At 39.9% G+C, this 18,875-nt stretch overlaps 1 protein-coding gene and 2 non-coding genes across 3 annotated transcripts; 1 reads left to right on the forward strand and 2 right to left on the reverse strand.

Annotated features, from left to right (window-relative positions):
* The first annotated feature begins 272 nt into the window (after nt 1-272).
* LOC125769534 (oocyte zinc finger protein XlCOF6-like) lies at nt 273-18,853 on the forward strand. Its single transcript, XM_049438267.1, has 5 exons — nt 273-469; nt 648-839; nt 3,594-4,423; nt 14,631-14,844; nt 17,619-18,853. Exons 1-5 carry the CDS (start codon nt 429-431, stop codon nt 18,451-18,453), a joined length of 2,112 nt encoding a protein of 703 aa, XP_049294224.1. The 5' UTR covers nt 273-428; the 3' UTR covers nt 18,454-18,853.
* On the reverse strand, nt 10,881-10,952 carry Trnah-gug (transfer RNA histidin (anticodon GUG)). Its single transcript has one exon. It is a non-coding gene; the product is annotated as a tRNA-His (tRNA).
* Nucleotides 11,316-11,388, reverse strand: Trnav-aac (transfer RNA valine (anticodon AAC)). Its single transcript has one exon. It is a non-coding gene; the product is annotated as a tRNA-Val (tRNA).
* Nucleotides 18,854-18,875: the final 22 nt, after the last annotated feature.

The raw sequence follows: 18,875 nt of genomic DNA on the forward strand, positions 1-18,875 counted from the left end.
CAATTGGAGTTGACACCACTGGAGTAGTTGTCAACGGAACCAAGTTCTGTGGCCAAGAGTCTGAAACTATTCCGTTCGTAGAACCATAATAGTTGTGCAAGATCTTCAAATAAAGTGAAGTTTTCTCAAATTCTGTAATAATCAAAATCCGTAAGTGGATGAATTCCCGTTAAACGCAAACTGCAATTAGATAATTGTGATCCCAATTTGTCTCTAATTGTTTGTGTTGTGTGTGTGTTGAACGTGCATTGAAGGGCATCCCTTCAAGCGATTTCCTGGTCCCATTCGTGTTTTTATGTTTTTATTCGTGTGTATGTGACTCGAACAAAAGAATCAGTATCAAAAAACTCTCTTCTGCGTCGTGAGACTTTCTGTTCATATCCTCACAACGCCAAGGACCTTGTACAAATCGAGTTTCTCACAAGGAAATGGCAACGGACGTCATAATGGACTGGGATATCATAGACATGTAAGTAGATTAGTTTTTCAAATCTTGTAATCAATTAATTGTGATTCAGGATATTGAGCTGAGCTTGAATTGAACCAAAAAATGAGGTCTTTTGTGTGTGACATTATGTTGCTTTCGGTTCTCTCATTATTCTTGGAGCTTTGGTCTTATTGCTATCATTTTTTCTAACTTTAAACAGTTTCAACTTCCATAACGAACACCGAGAGCTGGACATTGACATCCAATCTGTTCTGCTGAAGGAAACAAGCTATGGCACGTTACTTCCACAAGGTGAGGAGGATCCCATGTACCAAACATTGGAGTGCCACAAACGAACCGTAGAACCCCCAATGATCCATTCATCTTCGTTCTGGAAACCCTCGAAATGCACGTGAGTATGCCACCTGTTCGTTACCAAAGCCGTCATTAGAGGAAGGATTTAGGTTTGGAGCAGTTCACATTTAGGCCATATCGTACAGAAGGATTAAGACATTACATTCGCACCATTTGAGGTTAATAAATCCACATCGACAAACGCACGACGTCCTTGGAAGCATTTCTATTTACTGTAAACTATTTGTTTGCGCAACTAACCAGGCTGGTAAGGATTAGCAACCAACAAATGAGTTCCTTCTGCTGTAGATGCAGAGAACGCTATTGTCCTTCCATTTTGGGTTGTTGACACGGTTCTCATAGTTCCCATTTTGTTGACATTAGACGGCTTCCTTAAAGTCAACACAATACAGCATCCCATTCATGCAACTAGAATTAGTTTCGATGCGATGTCGTTCTCCCCAGACATTCGTTCTTTGTGAATGAGCTGGAAAATTGTGTTGGAGGAATACTTTTTACAGCGACCGAATACAAATTATAACTTGATTGGCTTCATTTAGGGATATGAATACATAATGCAGGGATCTCAAATGAAAAATAGTGAGTTATTTCATGACGGATATTACGGAGAAAAATAAGCAATGAATCCATAAACATGCACGAATCCATCACACATTATAACAGAGGTATCCAACTGGAAATGATGCTGAACTGCACATGAGCCGTAGGATGCTGAAGAACATTTTTAACTTTTATAATTCTTTGCTTTATTCCCGAATAAATAGTGATATCCATCGCATGGAAAGAGTAAAAGAGTACATCAAAGCATTTTAAATATGAGACGATTACAAGCTAGGGATTTTCAATTCTAAACACGATAAAATTTTGGAGAAATTTATATAATTATGCTATTGTTCAATAAGACCTCAACGAAAGGTACGTGTATGGAATGATCTGAATATTAATCCAGTGTAAATGAGAACCCACTTTTGCAAGAAGGTCAATATCCCGAAAAGGCTTCTTGTTCACACCTCTCCAATACACACGTGTGACGAAAAGTTTGTTGTCCGTAGTTCTCGTACTCCCAGTTTCTTCCCAGATCACGTTGTTTTGACTTATGAACCATTCGGGTCTAACGGACTTTATTTGCTCGTTGGAACACAAAACTCCAACAAAGAGCAACATTGAAAACTTTCGCACAACTTTCCTGAACTCAATCTCAACTGAACCATTTCCGTTCCGTCCATCTTTACATTGAACTTCCTGTCAAATGATTGTAAATTGGAAACAATCAGAACAGAGGGACAAAGTTAGGGAGATTGATAAATGTTTAATGATTCGTTAAGGAATATAGAACGCATTGTTTCTGGAAATTGATGGAACGTCTGTTTACTCTTTGAAATTTGTTTGATTAAGTCGGAAAAGTTTGATTTGAACTGAATTTGTAAATAAGCTATAAGCAAACTAATTATTATAAACTTGGCAATTTGTGTTTCCTTCATACCTGCTTGTGATATGTCTAAATACCACTCAATTATCACTTTTTTTTAATTTATTTCATATATTTATTCTCTTTCGTTCCTCTGGCACACAATTTATGTGAGGAAACTCCCCGCAGGAAGCCTTACAGTTTAGCGCAAGATTAAGACGAGCGACTTTGCTTGTAAGAATTCAGACCAATATTTAATAAGAAATTGAAATAATTACAGCATAGGTCTTCCGTGAAAAATGTGCAGAAGAAAGAGTGTTGCTTTCGTATTAAATAAAAGTTTTGTTTAATCTAAACACACCAACAAAAACTCAAACATTCGTGATTCGGTACATTAAGAGATGAAGTAAAGTACAGTCGATGCATGAAGCCCGCCTTTTTCCATCTTTTTGCGTCATCTTCCGCGGAAATACGGAGCATATTTAATGAGAGGCCAAGAAAAACAATCACTCGCTGCTAATTATCGCTATTTGCATAGGCACAATCCGGAAGAAACCGTGAAAAAGGTAGTCGACAGTCAGTGAAACAAATGGAAATATGCGTCGGAACTGCGGTGCTGAATGATTTATGAAGTCTCTGTCTCCCTTCCATAGTGGCCGCTGCAAACGGGTTTAGGCTGTGGATGGTGGATCCGGAAATGTTCCGTGACGGAGAGTTTGTGCTAAATAAATATCAACTTCATTTTCCGATTCGACATGCATTAGAAAATGTTTTAATAATCGATTGAGGCGGAAGTGCAATGATCATTGCATAATTTATGTCGAACATTACGGTCAGATGCACCATTTCCATGTAAATCATGCAATGAAGAACTCCCTCGAATGTTCAAATATTTCAATAAACAATAGAAAACTTATGTAGAATTTCAAAGTCCACCAGAGCCTTTTTGACTTGCGAACATTTTGCGGCACCCATTTCCACGCTTTCCCGCTGCATTTAACACAAAATCAAAGGAAAAAGCATTCCCAAAGGGGCGTTGCCATTTTGAGGAGCGAAGGACCAATCAGTGCTCTGTGCTCGTCGAGTAGTACGGAAGCAGGACGACAATAAAAGGACTCAAACGGAACGCCGTCTGATGGCGCTCATATCTCCCGCAGATGAGATTCGATTATTTCTGGCGAGAAATTGGCCGGTTAGTTCACCCCAGTTAGTTGATGTTTGCGGTTTAGTTTAGATATACGACAAGCGCAAGGTAATGGCCCAAGAAAGAAAGAATTCCATCTTCCGACGGCATTCACATAGGAAAAGATTTGTTTAAACGCCCAATACTGCAACACCCGGTGAGAATAATATTCTATGTGTGTGTGTGTGTGTCAATTTCAGAACTCCGACATCAGAGTTGAACGACTCCGTGGAATGTGACGAACTTACCCCAGATATGCTGAAAGAGGCAACTGAAGCGGAGATCCTGTTTAAGGAAGATTCTTCAATTTCTCCATCAGACATGTGCTCCAGGGATCCGATTCCGTGTGATGATCGACTGTACAGTGATAACAACAATAACCGACCATGTCCTCACTGTAACAAACACTTCCCGTGTAAGTCTACTCTCGATCGACACCTTCGACGGCATACAGACGAAAAGCCGTTCCAGTGTACCAAATGTCCCAAGGCATTCCGGTTCTCCTCCACGCTGTCCGCACACAAGAAGCTGCACGACCAAAGAGGACCCAGTCTGCGGTGTGAAACGTGTGGACGAGCCTTCACACAGCCCAGTGCCCTCTCGAGCCATCGGCTACTTCATCGGACGGATCGACCGCATTGTTGTACTCTTTGTGGCAAACAGTTTGTCCGCTTGCACGCCCTCAAGACACATGTCCTTAGTCACGCGAATGAACGACCCTTCGCGTGCGATCAGTGTGAAAAAACGTTTACCGAAAAGCACGTCCTTGTGCGCCATCGGAAGACGCACAGTGGCGAACGGCCGCACGAGTGTGAGGTGTGTTCGAAGGCCTTCAAGGAACGGTATGACCTACTACGCCACATGCTCATTCACAGTGGATTGCGACCTCACAAGTGTACCGATTGCTCGAAAACTTTCACCCAATCCAATGCACTGGCGAAGCATCGGAAGTGTCACGAACGGGAACGCATTCTTGACCACCAGGCGGATACAGTGTCCTTTTCTGTGACCAGAACGGAAACTACGTGTTGTTAGATGTAGCTGGGGTAGTTATAGGCGAGTTAGACCGATGCAACAGGTGTATAGGCGGTGACTTTCATATGTCATTTGTCGATTGTTTGAGTTGATTTGTAAAATAAATACACACGTGATTGTGCAAATGTTATCGTTGGTATCTTGGAATAAATTCTTACTTCACATTGAATTACGCAATTGCATGTACCCGAAATTTTTTTATGTTCATTTTAATTAAATATAAAGATTCGTTCGATTCGAAAGAATTCATTAAAAGTGTTCTGTAATTTTCTTATGTTTGATCATAGTGAGAGTTTGCGTGGAAAAATTTATAACTCCATAGTATAGCTTAGAGTTATGCTATAATAGATATATCAACTTTAATATACTATAATAAGCAAATAGGTTTAAAACCAGCAGCCATAAAAGCCAAACTGTTTGATCTGGTGGTGGTATATTCTTGAACCCCAAACACATTTATCTTTCTTCGTTGGCTGAATTACCTAAGTAAACAGCTATTGTCCACTCTTAAAAGAAACAAGTCAAAAAACCACCAAATGTTACTCAATTTCATGCTCTTGCCAACAACCCGTAAAACGCCAACAGGAAGGAATTAGCAAGATCATTCTGTTGCGAGTATTCCCCAACATGATTGTCCATTCGAGTTGCTGATTGCAAAGTAAACATTTGAGGAAACAGATTGCATTGAAAAGAATTCTTTCCACATTTTTTTGAGACAATCATTACGGAAAAGATTTTGAACATGTTTGCAAAGGAGCCACACACAACGGAACAATTCCAACATGTACCAACTTAATCCTTGAGATGGTTTGCGGACATTTGCCATTGCCCTATTGCTTAAAGTTACCGTGCTACGTTCGAGCGGCTTTCTACTCCAGGGATTTTGGGAAGATTTAAACCTATGGCACTTCTCCGTCACATTGGGCACGGTGTGTAAATAATGCCCAACAAAAAAAAGCTTTTATCCAAGAAAAGCAAATCAACGGTGGATTATTTTTGAAGGTTTTTCTTTTTCACTCTAGTACGCGTACCTTTCCATTCTTCAAAAATCATTTTACAAAAAAAAGAGGAAAAAAATTGTTTATTTTGATTTTTTTCCAATCTCACAAAATTATGCATGCAAAGTGATCCGCTGCGGGAATGTTTTTACAGGATGCGTTCTAAATGCGGTTCCGGTAATATGAAACCCGAAGTAAGGTTTGTTATTTTTTTGTTTGCATTATCCATTTTCATATCGATTTGCATGATGGATAGAGAAAGTTTATTGGTGAATGTATAATAAAGTGACGTAATTTTCTTATAGATAAAACTTATGAAGGTTCACGTGTGGAACTGTACTTATGTAATTTGGATTTCAATCAAACGTTCTACATTATGTCGAGGGATTATTTTCGTGTCTTCCTCTAAAGCCCTTTACCGTTAGAGCTCATAATTCGGCGCCATTTTTAAAATGTATATCGGCAAATATTCAAATAAAAATAACTGAGGGAAAAAAGAACCGTGACAAAAAGCGAACCATGACCTGATGGTTGGATGCAAATTTTAATAAAGTCCCGAACATGGTCATGGTGATTGAGAATACAGCGCAACAGTCACGGTGGCCCAAACAACCATCGGAACCATATCGAACCAGCTTAAAGGCAGTCGGGCGTGGCATATAATCCCGTCACTGACTGTCCCTTCGTCGTCTCAATCATTACCCACAGTTACCATTACATTGCAACCAATTATGCTGTGAATTTGGTAGGAATGAAATGCTAAGGGGGAAAACGCACAACTTCGGTACAAAGTAATTGAAACCATTTTTTGGCACCGAATCGTTAATGATTTTTTTTTATTTTTCATAACCCTCTGATTGGTACGTTTTTCCCCTTTCGATACGAAACAGTACGGATATTAATTGCATCATTCGTTTTAATCAATGGCGTCAGCCAGAACGTTCTTCTGCTCATTTTATGCAAAGGGTTTTAAACAACAGCGGAACAGTGCCGTTTAAAGTTTTGGGTTTTAAAATATTAATTAGAGTTGACGTTTTAAGTACTTCGAACGTTTTTTACGGGTTGCAATAAACCTTATGATAAATGATATGTCTGATTTCTTCTGATTTAATTTTGTACTTGAATTGTAATTTGTTTTGCACAAAAATATCGAATGAACTAAATTAGTGATGGGAATGTTCTTTTTTTTGGAACGGAACGGAACCAATTTTTTGTCAATTAGGAACGGAACGAACCTTATATGTTCGCTGAACCTACTTCAACGGGAAATTTAAACAATTTCTTTTTATTCATAACTAAGGCCGCGTATTGCTTATTGAAGTTTATTGAAATGCATTTCCATAGTTATGAATTCTTTGCGAATAATATTAGTAAAATAAGGCACAAAACATATTAATAATCACATGATTTTTTTTCTCTAGACATGAGAATCAAGCTACAAACGCTAACAGCCATGGTTTTGCTAACGCCAATCACTGAATATCGCTACCCAGTTTTTGAAAAAATCTTTTTAAATGGCACTGATGTAGCAGAAGTAAGAGTGCATACTGCTACCTTCTCATGCACTACAAAATGTAGGTGCAAAAAACCTACTTTGAGTTTTTATTTGAGCTTGAGTGCGTTCGTTCCATTCAAGGAACGGAACGATCCTACTCCGAACGAAATTATCATTACTATTATTTGACATACAAAAATCTGTAAACAAAATTAAATTGAAGAAACTTATTGGTGAAATTTGATTATTGAAATCGACGATTTTAAATGATATAACCATAGCGCTGTATCTTAAGCTATCGGAGTTTTTTTTAACGCGTGGTACAGTGGAACGCCGATTATCCATGCTCATCGGGACTCGGCCCCTTCCGGATAAACGAATATCACGGATAACAGATACAATTCTTTTTATTGATAAATATTAGTGTTTAGTGTGTTTAATGGTTGGACTTTTTTTCTAAAGCTAAATGTTAATTTTCTTAGGTGTACTTTGCTAAATAAATCTGTTCTATTTGGTCGAACTTGAGCCAATTCTTTCATTTCCTATTGAGATAATCGGCGCTCCACTGTAATTTGTCTGGAAAGTCAATTTAAATATTCGCAAGCTTATCAATGAATAACATCCAAACTGTCGTGATTGATATGCCTTTGTTTGTGGTAAATTAAACCGAAGGGATTGGGAAAAGTAATACAGATCAACGTCTAACCAAGGTGTCGGCCACAACGCTAAGGACCAGGACACGTGTACTAGGGTGTGGGATTGTTTTTGTCACTTTCATCTCACGTAAAAAGCTTACTGATTCCGGCTCCGACTAGAAGTTGTAAAGCCTTCGGGGTATGTTTCTCATTTTGTGACACATTGCACATCGCCGCTGGTCTTTTAAGGGGAATGAAGTGGCTAAAAAAATACCAGAACCGGTCGGGCACTGTTGTAAGTTCAAATAAGAGATTAAACCATAAAAGCAACAATCAAACGGCACGCATTAAGCTCTAGCTTAGGCTTAGTAGCAGCGGTACCAAAATGCAACATGGAAAAACTGGTAATAAATTTATTTTGGTAAAAAGAAGAAAAAAATACAGATGTACTTACCATTATTTGGTATTCCAAGGAAAAATTGGATCACCTTCACCATTTTTCACCATCAACACATTCGTCACAAAACTTTAACTAACTTTACTCAATCAAAGCCGGCCGTTGCCTACCTCACTCCTCACAAATAACAAACACTTCAAACACTACCGAAAAGCTGCTCGTACACACTTATTGGGACCTTAATTACACAGCCTACACAAACACACTCGTACCCCGGATTATGTTTCCACTATTTACACATCAATTAATTCGTATAATGACTTCTTCCGATTGTTCACTCTGCACGCAAAACCATCCCGAGAAATAGGTTTGCCAGAAAAAGGAACAAACCTTCGACGATCCTGTCCCTATGTTGATCCTTTCTGCCACTCTACGGAGGTGCATTGAGAGTGCGCCTTCGAAATGAACAACAGCTGAATCAACTCTTGCCTGAAGTGGTTACCACAGATTGCTTCCCACGAAGGAAACTTTAGTCCGCAAAACTGATCCTCCGAATGCACCTTTTGCAAAACGATTACCGTTCGCTTTTGTTGCAGAGATTGGCCCAAAAGGTTCAGGGTGGTTGCATGGTGATCTTATTTTTTACACTCTCGTTGGTACACTGTAGTTGATGATTGCCAAATTAGTGGCAGCCGGTCTTCTGTTCTGTTGGCTTTAAACCATTTACAGCCGTGCGCATTGCCAAGAAGTGAATGATTAGCTGCACACCATGAAATTGAGGATTAGCTTTTTAACATGGATCATCTCATTTTTTGCTTGAAAAAGAACACATTTCGGCACATTGGGTACGCGGATTTGAGTATCATGCCGTTTGACAGATGATTGGTATGAAAGTTTCACAAAGAAAAAAACACATTTCGAATGTTCAAATCATCAAAAGTATATGTTCTGTAGGGCGTTCCGGCGATCAAATGCTAGTTTCTAACCCTTTTAAACCGTTTGATTGGGTGATAAAACATGCGGTCCGCATACAATTGGCTTGATGCCGCACCGGTCCATAACACAGGACACGAACCAGGCAGAAGCACCGCTCAACAATACACATTTTTTCGATGGTTTCTATTGCAGGACGTGAAACGCACGTATGAGAAGCACGAAAAGAAACGTTTTAAACGCTGAATATAGATTGTAAAACATACACGGAACATAAAATCTATGCAAGTTTTGCAACACAAGCCGCACGACGCTCACTTTGTTTACTCGCAATGGACGCTTTGGATTATAGCAAACGCGTTTGCCGTTTTGCTGCAGTGGCTCAAATCATACGTCAACGTCATTTCAAATAAAATCTGAAAGCATTGTCAACTGTCAAAACAAGCCATTAGCATGCTTGGTTTGGGGTGAAATGTTAAGTAAACTTTTTTTTAGCAAACTTTTCGCACGTTTTTTTGAGTATATACAGTTTCCTATCAATAGATGCAAAATATATGCAATAAATTTGCTGTGATCAGTTTGTTAAGTGTAGTTGTCATATTAGAAGTAATTGTCAACATAAACAAGTTTGATTCCGTACTAGCAACGGCTTTCATTTCGCCTTGTGTCAAAACAGAAAAAGATTCGTTAATGAGTGGATCTGTTGTACAACGCTATTCTTGCAATAATTTCAATCGTTTTTCAAAGCTACTAATTATCGTATGTACGCTATATTACTATACAGTATGTTAATAATTCCAAATAGAATGTAACTTTAGTTTCCCTTTGTTGAAACATTTTGATTTCGCTACCTATGTCCTATGTCCTATGTCTTATGCACTCAAAGAACCAGATTTCGTCGCGAAATAAGCACATATTGGGTTTCATTTAGCGAAGCCCAATTTATCTATCAAAGATCAGAAGGCGAAAAAAAATCCTTACTGTTAAACTTGCGTATGGCGGTTAAGGGGATAACGCGAAGATGGCTAAAATACAGACCAAGGGAAATAAGATGTTTTATCAACGCGTTAAACCGTATCTTGAGGCCTTTAAGTTTTACAACAAGAGCATATCCTACTCAGAAAAAGGGTCGGAGGAAGAGCTTTAGCCTATGGCAACTGGTCTATGATCTGCATGGAGCTTCGGCAGTATGAGTGCTGTAGCTGTGGTTCGTTGCAGTCCTAAAGGAGGCCCACTTTTCTTTTAGGAGATCAGCAACTATGAGAGAGTCATTACACAAACAAATGTGTTTATACCTCTACTGCAAGTATATCCTTTTTTTGTCTTCTAACCCCTAGGCATCGCTTGAATCATGAGTTGGAGGAGAGACAAACTGCAATGTAGAATTTGTAAGTCTAAAGAAAAAAGCAAAAAAGTATCCCGAGCTTGAACTATGCCACAGACGGGTATCGATTTTTTTAAAGAATTAAACAAAGTTAACCATACTTGCATGAATTCGTTAAATTTAATATTTTTCTAAATCACCAATATCATTTGATTTCAAAAGATAGAAAAACGGAACATAATGCTGATGTAGAAAAAGTCTGCACTTATAGAAAAGATGTTTCTGAAATTAAATTATATCTTTTTTAGTTTCCGTCAAACATTGATTTACGTGCTTAATGCATTAGCTTTCTTCTTATATTTACATGATACAGTACATATTACAGTACTTCATAACAACAATTAATAGAAATATCTGAGATAACAGGACTAAATGAGGCTCATCATCTTTGAACAATCGGAATTTGAACACAATACTAGTGACAGAAAATCGATTCCCTGGAGCATCGACTAGGATTTGCTAAAATCAAACTCCTTGGTAAAATCAATTTACTTCTCGATGCTAGGTATTATGCGAATCTAAACGTAATAAAAATACAACCGGCCCCCGTCTTCCGTGACAGTGTGCCAGAGAGCATGAGAACTGAATGTTCTATCCTCTTCTTTCGCACTGCCGTGACCAGGATTCGAACCTGGGTTACTACGGCCACAACGTAGGGTCCTAACCACTAGACGATCACGGCTACAGACGGTGACTTGGACGAGTTACAGAAAAGCACGATCAACTTCCAAGCAATTCCCCACAACTGGGGCAGAAAGTGAGCGAGACTTTCATCTGGCCAACCCAGGAGAAAGTACCCCCAAGCTCCCGTAACCAAGTGAATGGCGAAACATGAAACAATCTCCAATTCAGGGTGGGGTTAGAGCAATGCTTCATACAATTCCGAAAAACGAGATCACTTCGGAACCGTCAACGAAAGAGATTTCAAACGAGACTTGGAGTCAGCTTCAGTATCTTGATGTTAAAAGATAAGAACAAACCACATAATATCGTTGTGAGTAGTAAAAGATTCTAAGCATCGCGATCAAAATGATTGATGCCAGTTTGTTTCCGCCCGGGATCGAACCGGGGGCCTTCCGCGTGTTAGGCGGATGTGATAACCACTACACCACGGAAACATCTATTGTTCTCTTCACGTATGAATTTCGTTAATCCACACCATAGCTTTGAGTGGAAAAACTCACCTCTTTTCCAAGAGTATTGAGAACAGCAATTCGGTGTACATGTGGTACAAAATGGTAACATACATAAATAAATTAACGCAATATTCGATAATACTTTTAGCCGACCAACGGAACGGAAGCATGGAACAATCATTGCTTTAACCGGAGGGCATTCGGTGATGCAGTTGAATGGTTATTGATTATTTTCATGACTCATTAGGATAATTGAATACATACACGGAGTTAATGTATGACTTTCATCCATTTCAGTATTCGTATTACTAACCAAATTTATGCTTAACTTAAGGAAAATTTGTTCAATTTATACGATACGATAAAAATCTAAACCAAATTCACCGAAACACATCCATTACTCATGAAGTTGATCCAACTTTCCAAATTAATTGTAAACATGCTGTTGATGGCGAGGCTTTTTCTATCGCTCTTTTTTGCTGGCAATAGATTGACGGTTCAACAAGAACGAAAGGCCTAACATGAACCTCCCTGTTGTTTCATACCAATGAAATAATTCCAAGCTACGTTACCAACGCCATGTTGTGTCTATTTCGGCTTTTTTCCTGGGAAGTTTTGTTCTATTGCCGTCCTTCGGAGCCGATTGACGGAAGAAAAACAACTGCGAGGCAGTTTAAATTTAATTATAAATTGTTGTTTTTCTTCATCCTTGTACAGCCAGGGTTCACATCCATATTGGCCAAAGGATCACCGTCATACGTTACAACTGGAATTGGCTTGCGGCCAAATTGCAACCAGACGATACGCCAAATCCTGCAACAGAAACACGCCACTCAGCTCTTGTCGATGTTTGTCTTAATTTTTCACGGTACCATGTGGGATTTACCGGATGGATTCTGTTTTCTATTAGCGTTGATTGGATGTAGCTGAAAAGTTCGTATGGACGCTGGTAAAACTCCTCAAAAACCCCGAGCAACTCTCATTTATTTGCTATTCTGCAATCAATACGTACTACCAAAACTCTTGGACATATTTTACCCAGAAAAATCATCGATCACGCCATACTAACTCAGTTCCAGCGATTTGAAACACCTTTGCCGTCGGTATCTCACTAATCGGTTAATAAGGTTTTCCCAAACACATAAACTACCTTCTGCAAGGGAAAACCTCACTCTTCCGATATTCCCACTCCGATAAGCTTAGATACGTTATCTACGGGAGTAAATTCCTCTCCACCTGTCTTGTTCCTCTGAGACCTCCTGGAAGGAAGATCGGAAAATCAGGGATTAGAGTGTTGTTTTCCTTGGCATTTGGCCAATCGCTTTTCCGATAAATGTGATCTCGTCCATTTCATTCCATCTCCCATACTATCTTCCATCATCTACTGTTGTCGCATGTTACTCTTGTATCGTCGTTGCCAATTAACAATTGCGCATGACATTAACGTCACCAAACGGCGGTTCCTCTCCGCGTGCGCGGTACATTATCTCTTTCGCTTGTCATCTCGCTTCTCCAAGCAATTCTTGCTGATTCTCTCTCTCTCTTTCTCCATGCCTCAAAGACCTCCTTGGTGTCCTTACGTGGTTGAGATGAACGTACCAGAAGGAGAAAGATCCTTATCAGAAAGTCTACGCTACTCCATTACCATTTATGGATGTCTTCCGCGCTGAGGATCGGAGAGAAGAGATAAATACATAATCCTTCTAATTTTCCTAAATCACTAATCGTTCTCACCCTCCTTACTGACTGACCCACACGTAGGACGTTCTTATATTAACAAGTGTGAAATGAATCGTTTGTTCATCTTTTTTTCTCAAAGTAACTTATGTGTTTTGAGTTTTACATAGGAAGAATACAATTCTCACATAAATGACAGTCGTGCAAGCGAGTGCTCAGCCTCCAAAGCAAACATCTTCCCCTGCAGAATTGTAAATCAGATTTGGAAAATAAATAATCGCTTATGTGCAGCGCGCGTGTCCTCGCGAAATGATCCGAGTGTGACCAGAGCTTGAACGGGGCCATGGCGATGAGTGAAAGAGTGGGCAGATTGTGAGAGTTGAGTTTTCCGTTTTTCAAGCGTAACTGAAAAGAACCGAACTCAGTCGAAAAGCCTTTCCTTACTCACTCTTTTCCGCTATTCTGCTTTGCCGAGCTGTGGAGGTCCCAGAAGGTCCGCGGATTATGTGCAGATCAGTGTCGTGTGTCCTGCCTTTCCAGCGAACGGGGAAAAGGAACACGATGGCCTCTCTTTCCTATGTACTCCCTTCCTTTCTGCTGGTTCTTGTCTATCTGAATCTGGCCTACCCCACACATAAGCATTAAATTTGTTTACCTTGCTGCTTCCATTCCGGATTTTCTACTTTGTGCAACGCTATCCTTGCGGCAGGGAACCGAAGCATGCGGAAGGACTTCCCTTCGACTAGTCCATCCGGACAAGGAGCTGTGCCAATGGCATCGAACTGAACTAGACTCACTTTTGAACGAACTGTCGGATCGAATAGGTGCAATTGGAGTTGACACCACTGGAGAAGTTATCAACGGAACCAAGTCCTATGACGGAAAGTCTGAAACTATTCCGTTCGTATAACCATAGCAGTTGGAGTGCAAGATCTCCAAGGAAAGTGAATTTACTTCTAATTCTGTAATAATCAAAATCCGTAAGAGGATGAATTCCCGTTAAACGCAAAGTGCAATCAGATAATTGTGATCCCAATTTGTCTCTAATTGTTTGTGTTGTGTACTAAAAGGCCAAATTATCCGCAATTAACGACCTCGTAAGAACGCATCTCGAAAAGGAAGACTTGTGAAAGCGCCTTATTGTGTTGAACGTGCATTGAAGGACATCCCTTCAAGCGATTTCCTGGTCCCATTCATGTTTTTGTGTTTTTGTCCGTGTGTATGTGACTTCAACAAAAGAATCAGTATCAAAAAACTCTCTTCTGCGTCGTGAGACTTTCTGCTCATATCCTCACAACGCCAAGGACCTTGTGCAAATCGAGTTTCTCACAAGGAAATGGCAACGGACGTCATAATGGACTGGGATATCATAGACATGTAAGTAGATTAGTTTTTTTTTTATCTTGCAATCAAATAATTGTGCTTCAGGACATCGAACTGAGCTTGAATTGAACCGAAAAATGAGGTCTTTTGTGTGTGACATTATGTTGCTTTCGGATAACGCTGGGGTTCTCTCATTATTCTTTGACCTTTGGCCTTATTGCTGTATTTTTTTCTAACTTTAAACAGCTTCAACTTCCATAACGAACACCGAGAGCTGGACATTGACATCCAATCCGTTCTGCTGAAGGAAACAAGCTATGGCACGTTACTTTCGCAAAGTGAGGAGGATCCCATGTACCAAACATTGGAATGCCACAAACGAACCGTTGAACCCCCCATGATCCATTCATCTTCATTCTGGAAACCCTCGAAATGCACGTGAGTATGCCACCTGTTCGTTACCAACGCCATCATTAGAGGAAGGATTTAGGTTTGGAGCAGTTCACATTTAGGCCATATCGTACAGAAGGATTAAGACATTACATTCGCACCATTTGAGGTTGATAAATCCACATCGACAAACTCACGACGTCCTTGGAAGCATTTCTATTTGCTGTAAACTATTTGTTTGCGCAACTAACCAGCCTGGTAAGGATTAGCAACCAACAAATGAGTTCCTTCTGCTGTAGTTGCAGAGAACGCTTTTGTCCTTCCATTTTGGGTTGTTGACACGGTTCTCATAGTTCCCATTTTGTTGACATTAGACGGCTTCCTTAAAGTCAACACAATACAGCATCCCATTCATGCAACTAGAATTAGTTTCGATGCGATGTCGTTCTCCCCAGACATTCGTTCTTTGTGAATGAGCTGGAAAATTGTGTTGGAAAAATACTTTTTACAGCGACCGAATACAAATTATAACTTGATTGGCTTCATTTAGGGATATGCATACATAATGCAGTGATCTCAAATGAAAAATAGTGAGTTATTTCATGGCGGATATTACGGAGAAAAATAAGCAATGAATCCATAAACATGCACGAATCCATCACACATTATAACAGAGGTATCCAACTGGAAATGATGCTGAACTGCACATGAGCCGTAGGATGCTGAAGAACATTTTCAACTTTTATAATTCTTTGCTTTATTTCCGAATAAATAGTGATATCCATCGCATGGAAAGAGTAAAATAGTACTTCAAAGCATTTTAAATATGAGACGATTACAAGCGAAAGATTTTCAATTCTAAACAGGATAAGATTTTGGAGAAATTTATACAATTATGCTATTGTTCAATAAGACCTCAACGAAAGACACGGGAGTGGAATGATCTGAATATTAATCCAGTGTAAATGAGAACCCACTTTTGCAAGAAGGTCAATAGCCCGAAAAGGCTTCTTGTTCACACCTCTCCAATACACACGTGTGACGAAAAGTTTGTTGTCCGTAGTTCTCGTACTCCCAGTTTCTTCCCAGATCACGTTGTTTTGACTTATGAACCATTCGGGTCTAACGGACTTTATTTGCTCGTTGGAACACAAAAGTCCAACAAAGAGCAACATTGGAAACTTTCGCACAACTTTCATGAACTCAATCTCAATCTCAAATGAACCATTTCCGTTCCGTCTAAAACGGATCAGTCGATGGGAAACGTTTTCTTCACAATCTTTGCATTGAACTTCCTGTCAGATGATTGTAAATTGGAAACAATCGAAACAGAGGGACAGAGTTGGGGAAATTGATAAATGTTTAATGATTCGTTAAGGAATATAGAACGCATTGTTTCTGGAAATTGATGGAACGTCTGTTTACTCTTTGAAATTTGTTTGATTAAGTCGGAAAAGTTTGATTTGAACTGAATCTTTAAATAAGCTATTGCAAATTAATTACTTTAAACTTCGCAGTTTGTGATTCCTTCATACCTTCTTGTAATATGTCTAAATGCCGCTTAATTATCACTTTTATTTAATATATTTCACATATTTATTCTCTTTCGTTCCTCTGGCGCACAGTTTATGTGAGGAAACTCCCCGTATGAAGCCTTACAGTTTAGCGCAAGATGAAGACGAGCGACTTTGCTTGTAAGAATTCAGACCAACATTTAATGAGAAATTGAAATAATTACAGCATAGGTCTTCCGGAAAAAAATGTGCAGAAGAAAGAGTGTTGCTTTCGTATTAAATAAAAGTTTTGTTTAATCTAAACTCATCAACAAAAACTCAAACATTCGTGATTCGGTACATTAAGAGATGATGCATGAAGCCCGCCTTTTTCCATCTTTTTGCGTCATCTTCCGCGGAAATACGGAGCATATTTAATGAGAGGCCAAGGAAAACAATCACTCGCTGCTAATTATCGCTATTTGCATAGGCACAATCCGGAAGAAACCGTGAAAAAGGTAGTCGACAGTCAGTGAAACAAATGGAAATATGCGTCGGAACTGCGGTGCTGAATGATTTATGAAGTCTCTGTCTCCCTTCCATAGTGGCCATTGCAAAAGGGTTTAGGCTGTGGATGGTGGATCCGGAAATGTTCCGTGACGGAGAGTTTGTGCTACATAAATATCAACTTCATTTTCCGATTCGACATGCATTAGAAAATGTTTTAATAATCGATTGATGCGGAAGTGCAATGATCATTGCATAATTTATGTCGAACATTACGGTCAGATGCACCATTTCCATGTAAATCATGCAATGAAGAACTCCCTCGAATGTTCAAATATTTCAATAAACAATAGAAAACTTATGTAGAATTCTAAAGTCCACCAGAGCCTTTTTGACTTGCGAACATTTTGCGGCACCCATTTCCGCACTTTCCCGCTGCATTTAACACAAAATCGAAGGAAAAAACATTCCCAAAGGGGCGTTGCCATTTTGTGGAGCGAAGGACCAATCAGTGCTCTGTGCTCGTCGAGAAGTACGAAAGCAGGACGACAATAAAAGGACTCAAACGGAACGCGGTCTGATGGCGCTCATATCTCCCGCAGATGAGATTCGATTATTTCTGGCGAGAGATTGGCCAGTTAGTTCACCCCAGTTAGTTGATGTTTGCGGTTTAGTTTAGATATACGACAAGCGCAAGGTAATGGCCAAAGAAAGGAAGAATTCCATCTTCCGACGGCATTCACATAGGAACAGATTTGTTTAAACGCCAAATTCTGCAACACCCGTTGAGAATAATATTCTGTATGTGTGTGCCAATTTCAGAACTCCGACATCAGAGTTGAACGACTCCGTGGAATGTGACGAACTTACCCCAGATATGCTGAAAGAGGCCAGTGAAGCGGAGATCCTGTTTAAGGAAGATTCTTCAATTTCTCCATCAGACATGTGCTCCAGGGATCCGATTCCGTGTGATGATCAACTGCACAGTGATAACAACAACAACCGACCATGTCCTCACTGTAACAAACACTTCCCGTGTAAGTCTACTCTCGATCGACACCTTCGACGGCATACAGACGAAAAACCGTTCCAGTGTACCAAATGTCCCAAGGCATTCCGGTTCTCCTCCACGCTGTCCGCACACAAGAAGCTGCACGACCAAAGAGGACCCAGTCTGCGGTGTGAAACGTGTGGACGAGCCTTCACACAGCCCAGTGCCCTCTCCAGCCATCGGCTACTTCATCGGACGGATCGACCGCATTGTTGTACTCTTTGTGGCAAACAGTTTGTCCGCTTGCACGCCCTCAAGACACATGTCCTTAGTCACGCGAATGAACGACCCTTCGCGTGCGATCAGTGTGAAAAAACGTTTACCGAAAAGCACGTCCTTGTGCGCCATCGGAAGACGCACAGTGGCGAACGGCCGCACGAGTGTGAGGTGTGTTCGAAGGCCTTCAAGGAACGGTATGACCTACTACGCCACATGCTCATTCACAGTGGATTGCGACCTCACAAGTGTGTCGAATGTTCGAAATCTTTCATCCAATCCAATGCACTGGCGAAGCATCGGAAGTGTCACGAACGGGAACGCATTCTTGACCACCAGACGGATTCAGTGTCCTTTTCTGTGACCAGAACGGAAACTACGTGTTGTTAGATGTAGCTGGGGTAGTTAAAGGCGAGTTAGACCGATGCAACAGGTGTACAGGCGGTGAATTTCATGTGTCATTTGTCGATTGTTTGAGTTGATTTGTCGAAAATAAATACACACGTGATTGTGCAAATATTATGGTTGGCGTTTTGGAAGTTTTACTGATCTTCAAGAACTATATACAACAGAACACCCTTCCTGCATTACATGCTTTAGTTAGTTATGTGTAATACGTTAACGAGTCTTACGGGTTTTTGTGTTTATTGTTCTACTTTTTCAATTTTTACCACTGTCCCTAGTATTACTAACGAAAATTCGAGTCTTTTGAGATATTATCTCAGATTAAATTTGTTCAAAAATGTTTTAAGTTTAATTATTTTTTTGTTTTAGATCTGTTTGTTTGAAGGCTTCATAAATGTATGCTTACT

This window comes from Anopheles funestus, chromosome 3RL, assembly GCF_943734845.2.
Source record: "Anopheles funestus chromosome 3RL, idAnoFuneDA-416_04, whole genome shotgun sequence".
Taxonomy (NCBI): Eukaryota; Metazoa; Arthropoda; class Insecta; order Diptera; family Culicidae; genus Anopheles; species Anopheles funestus.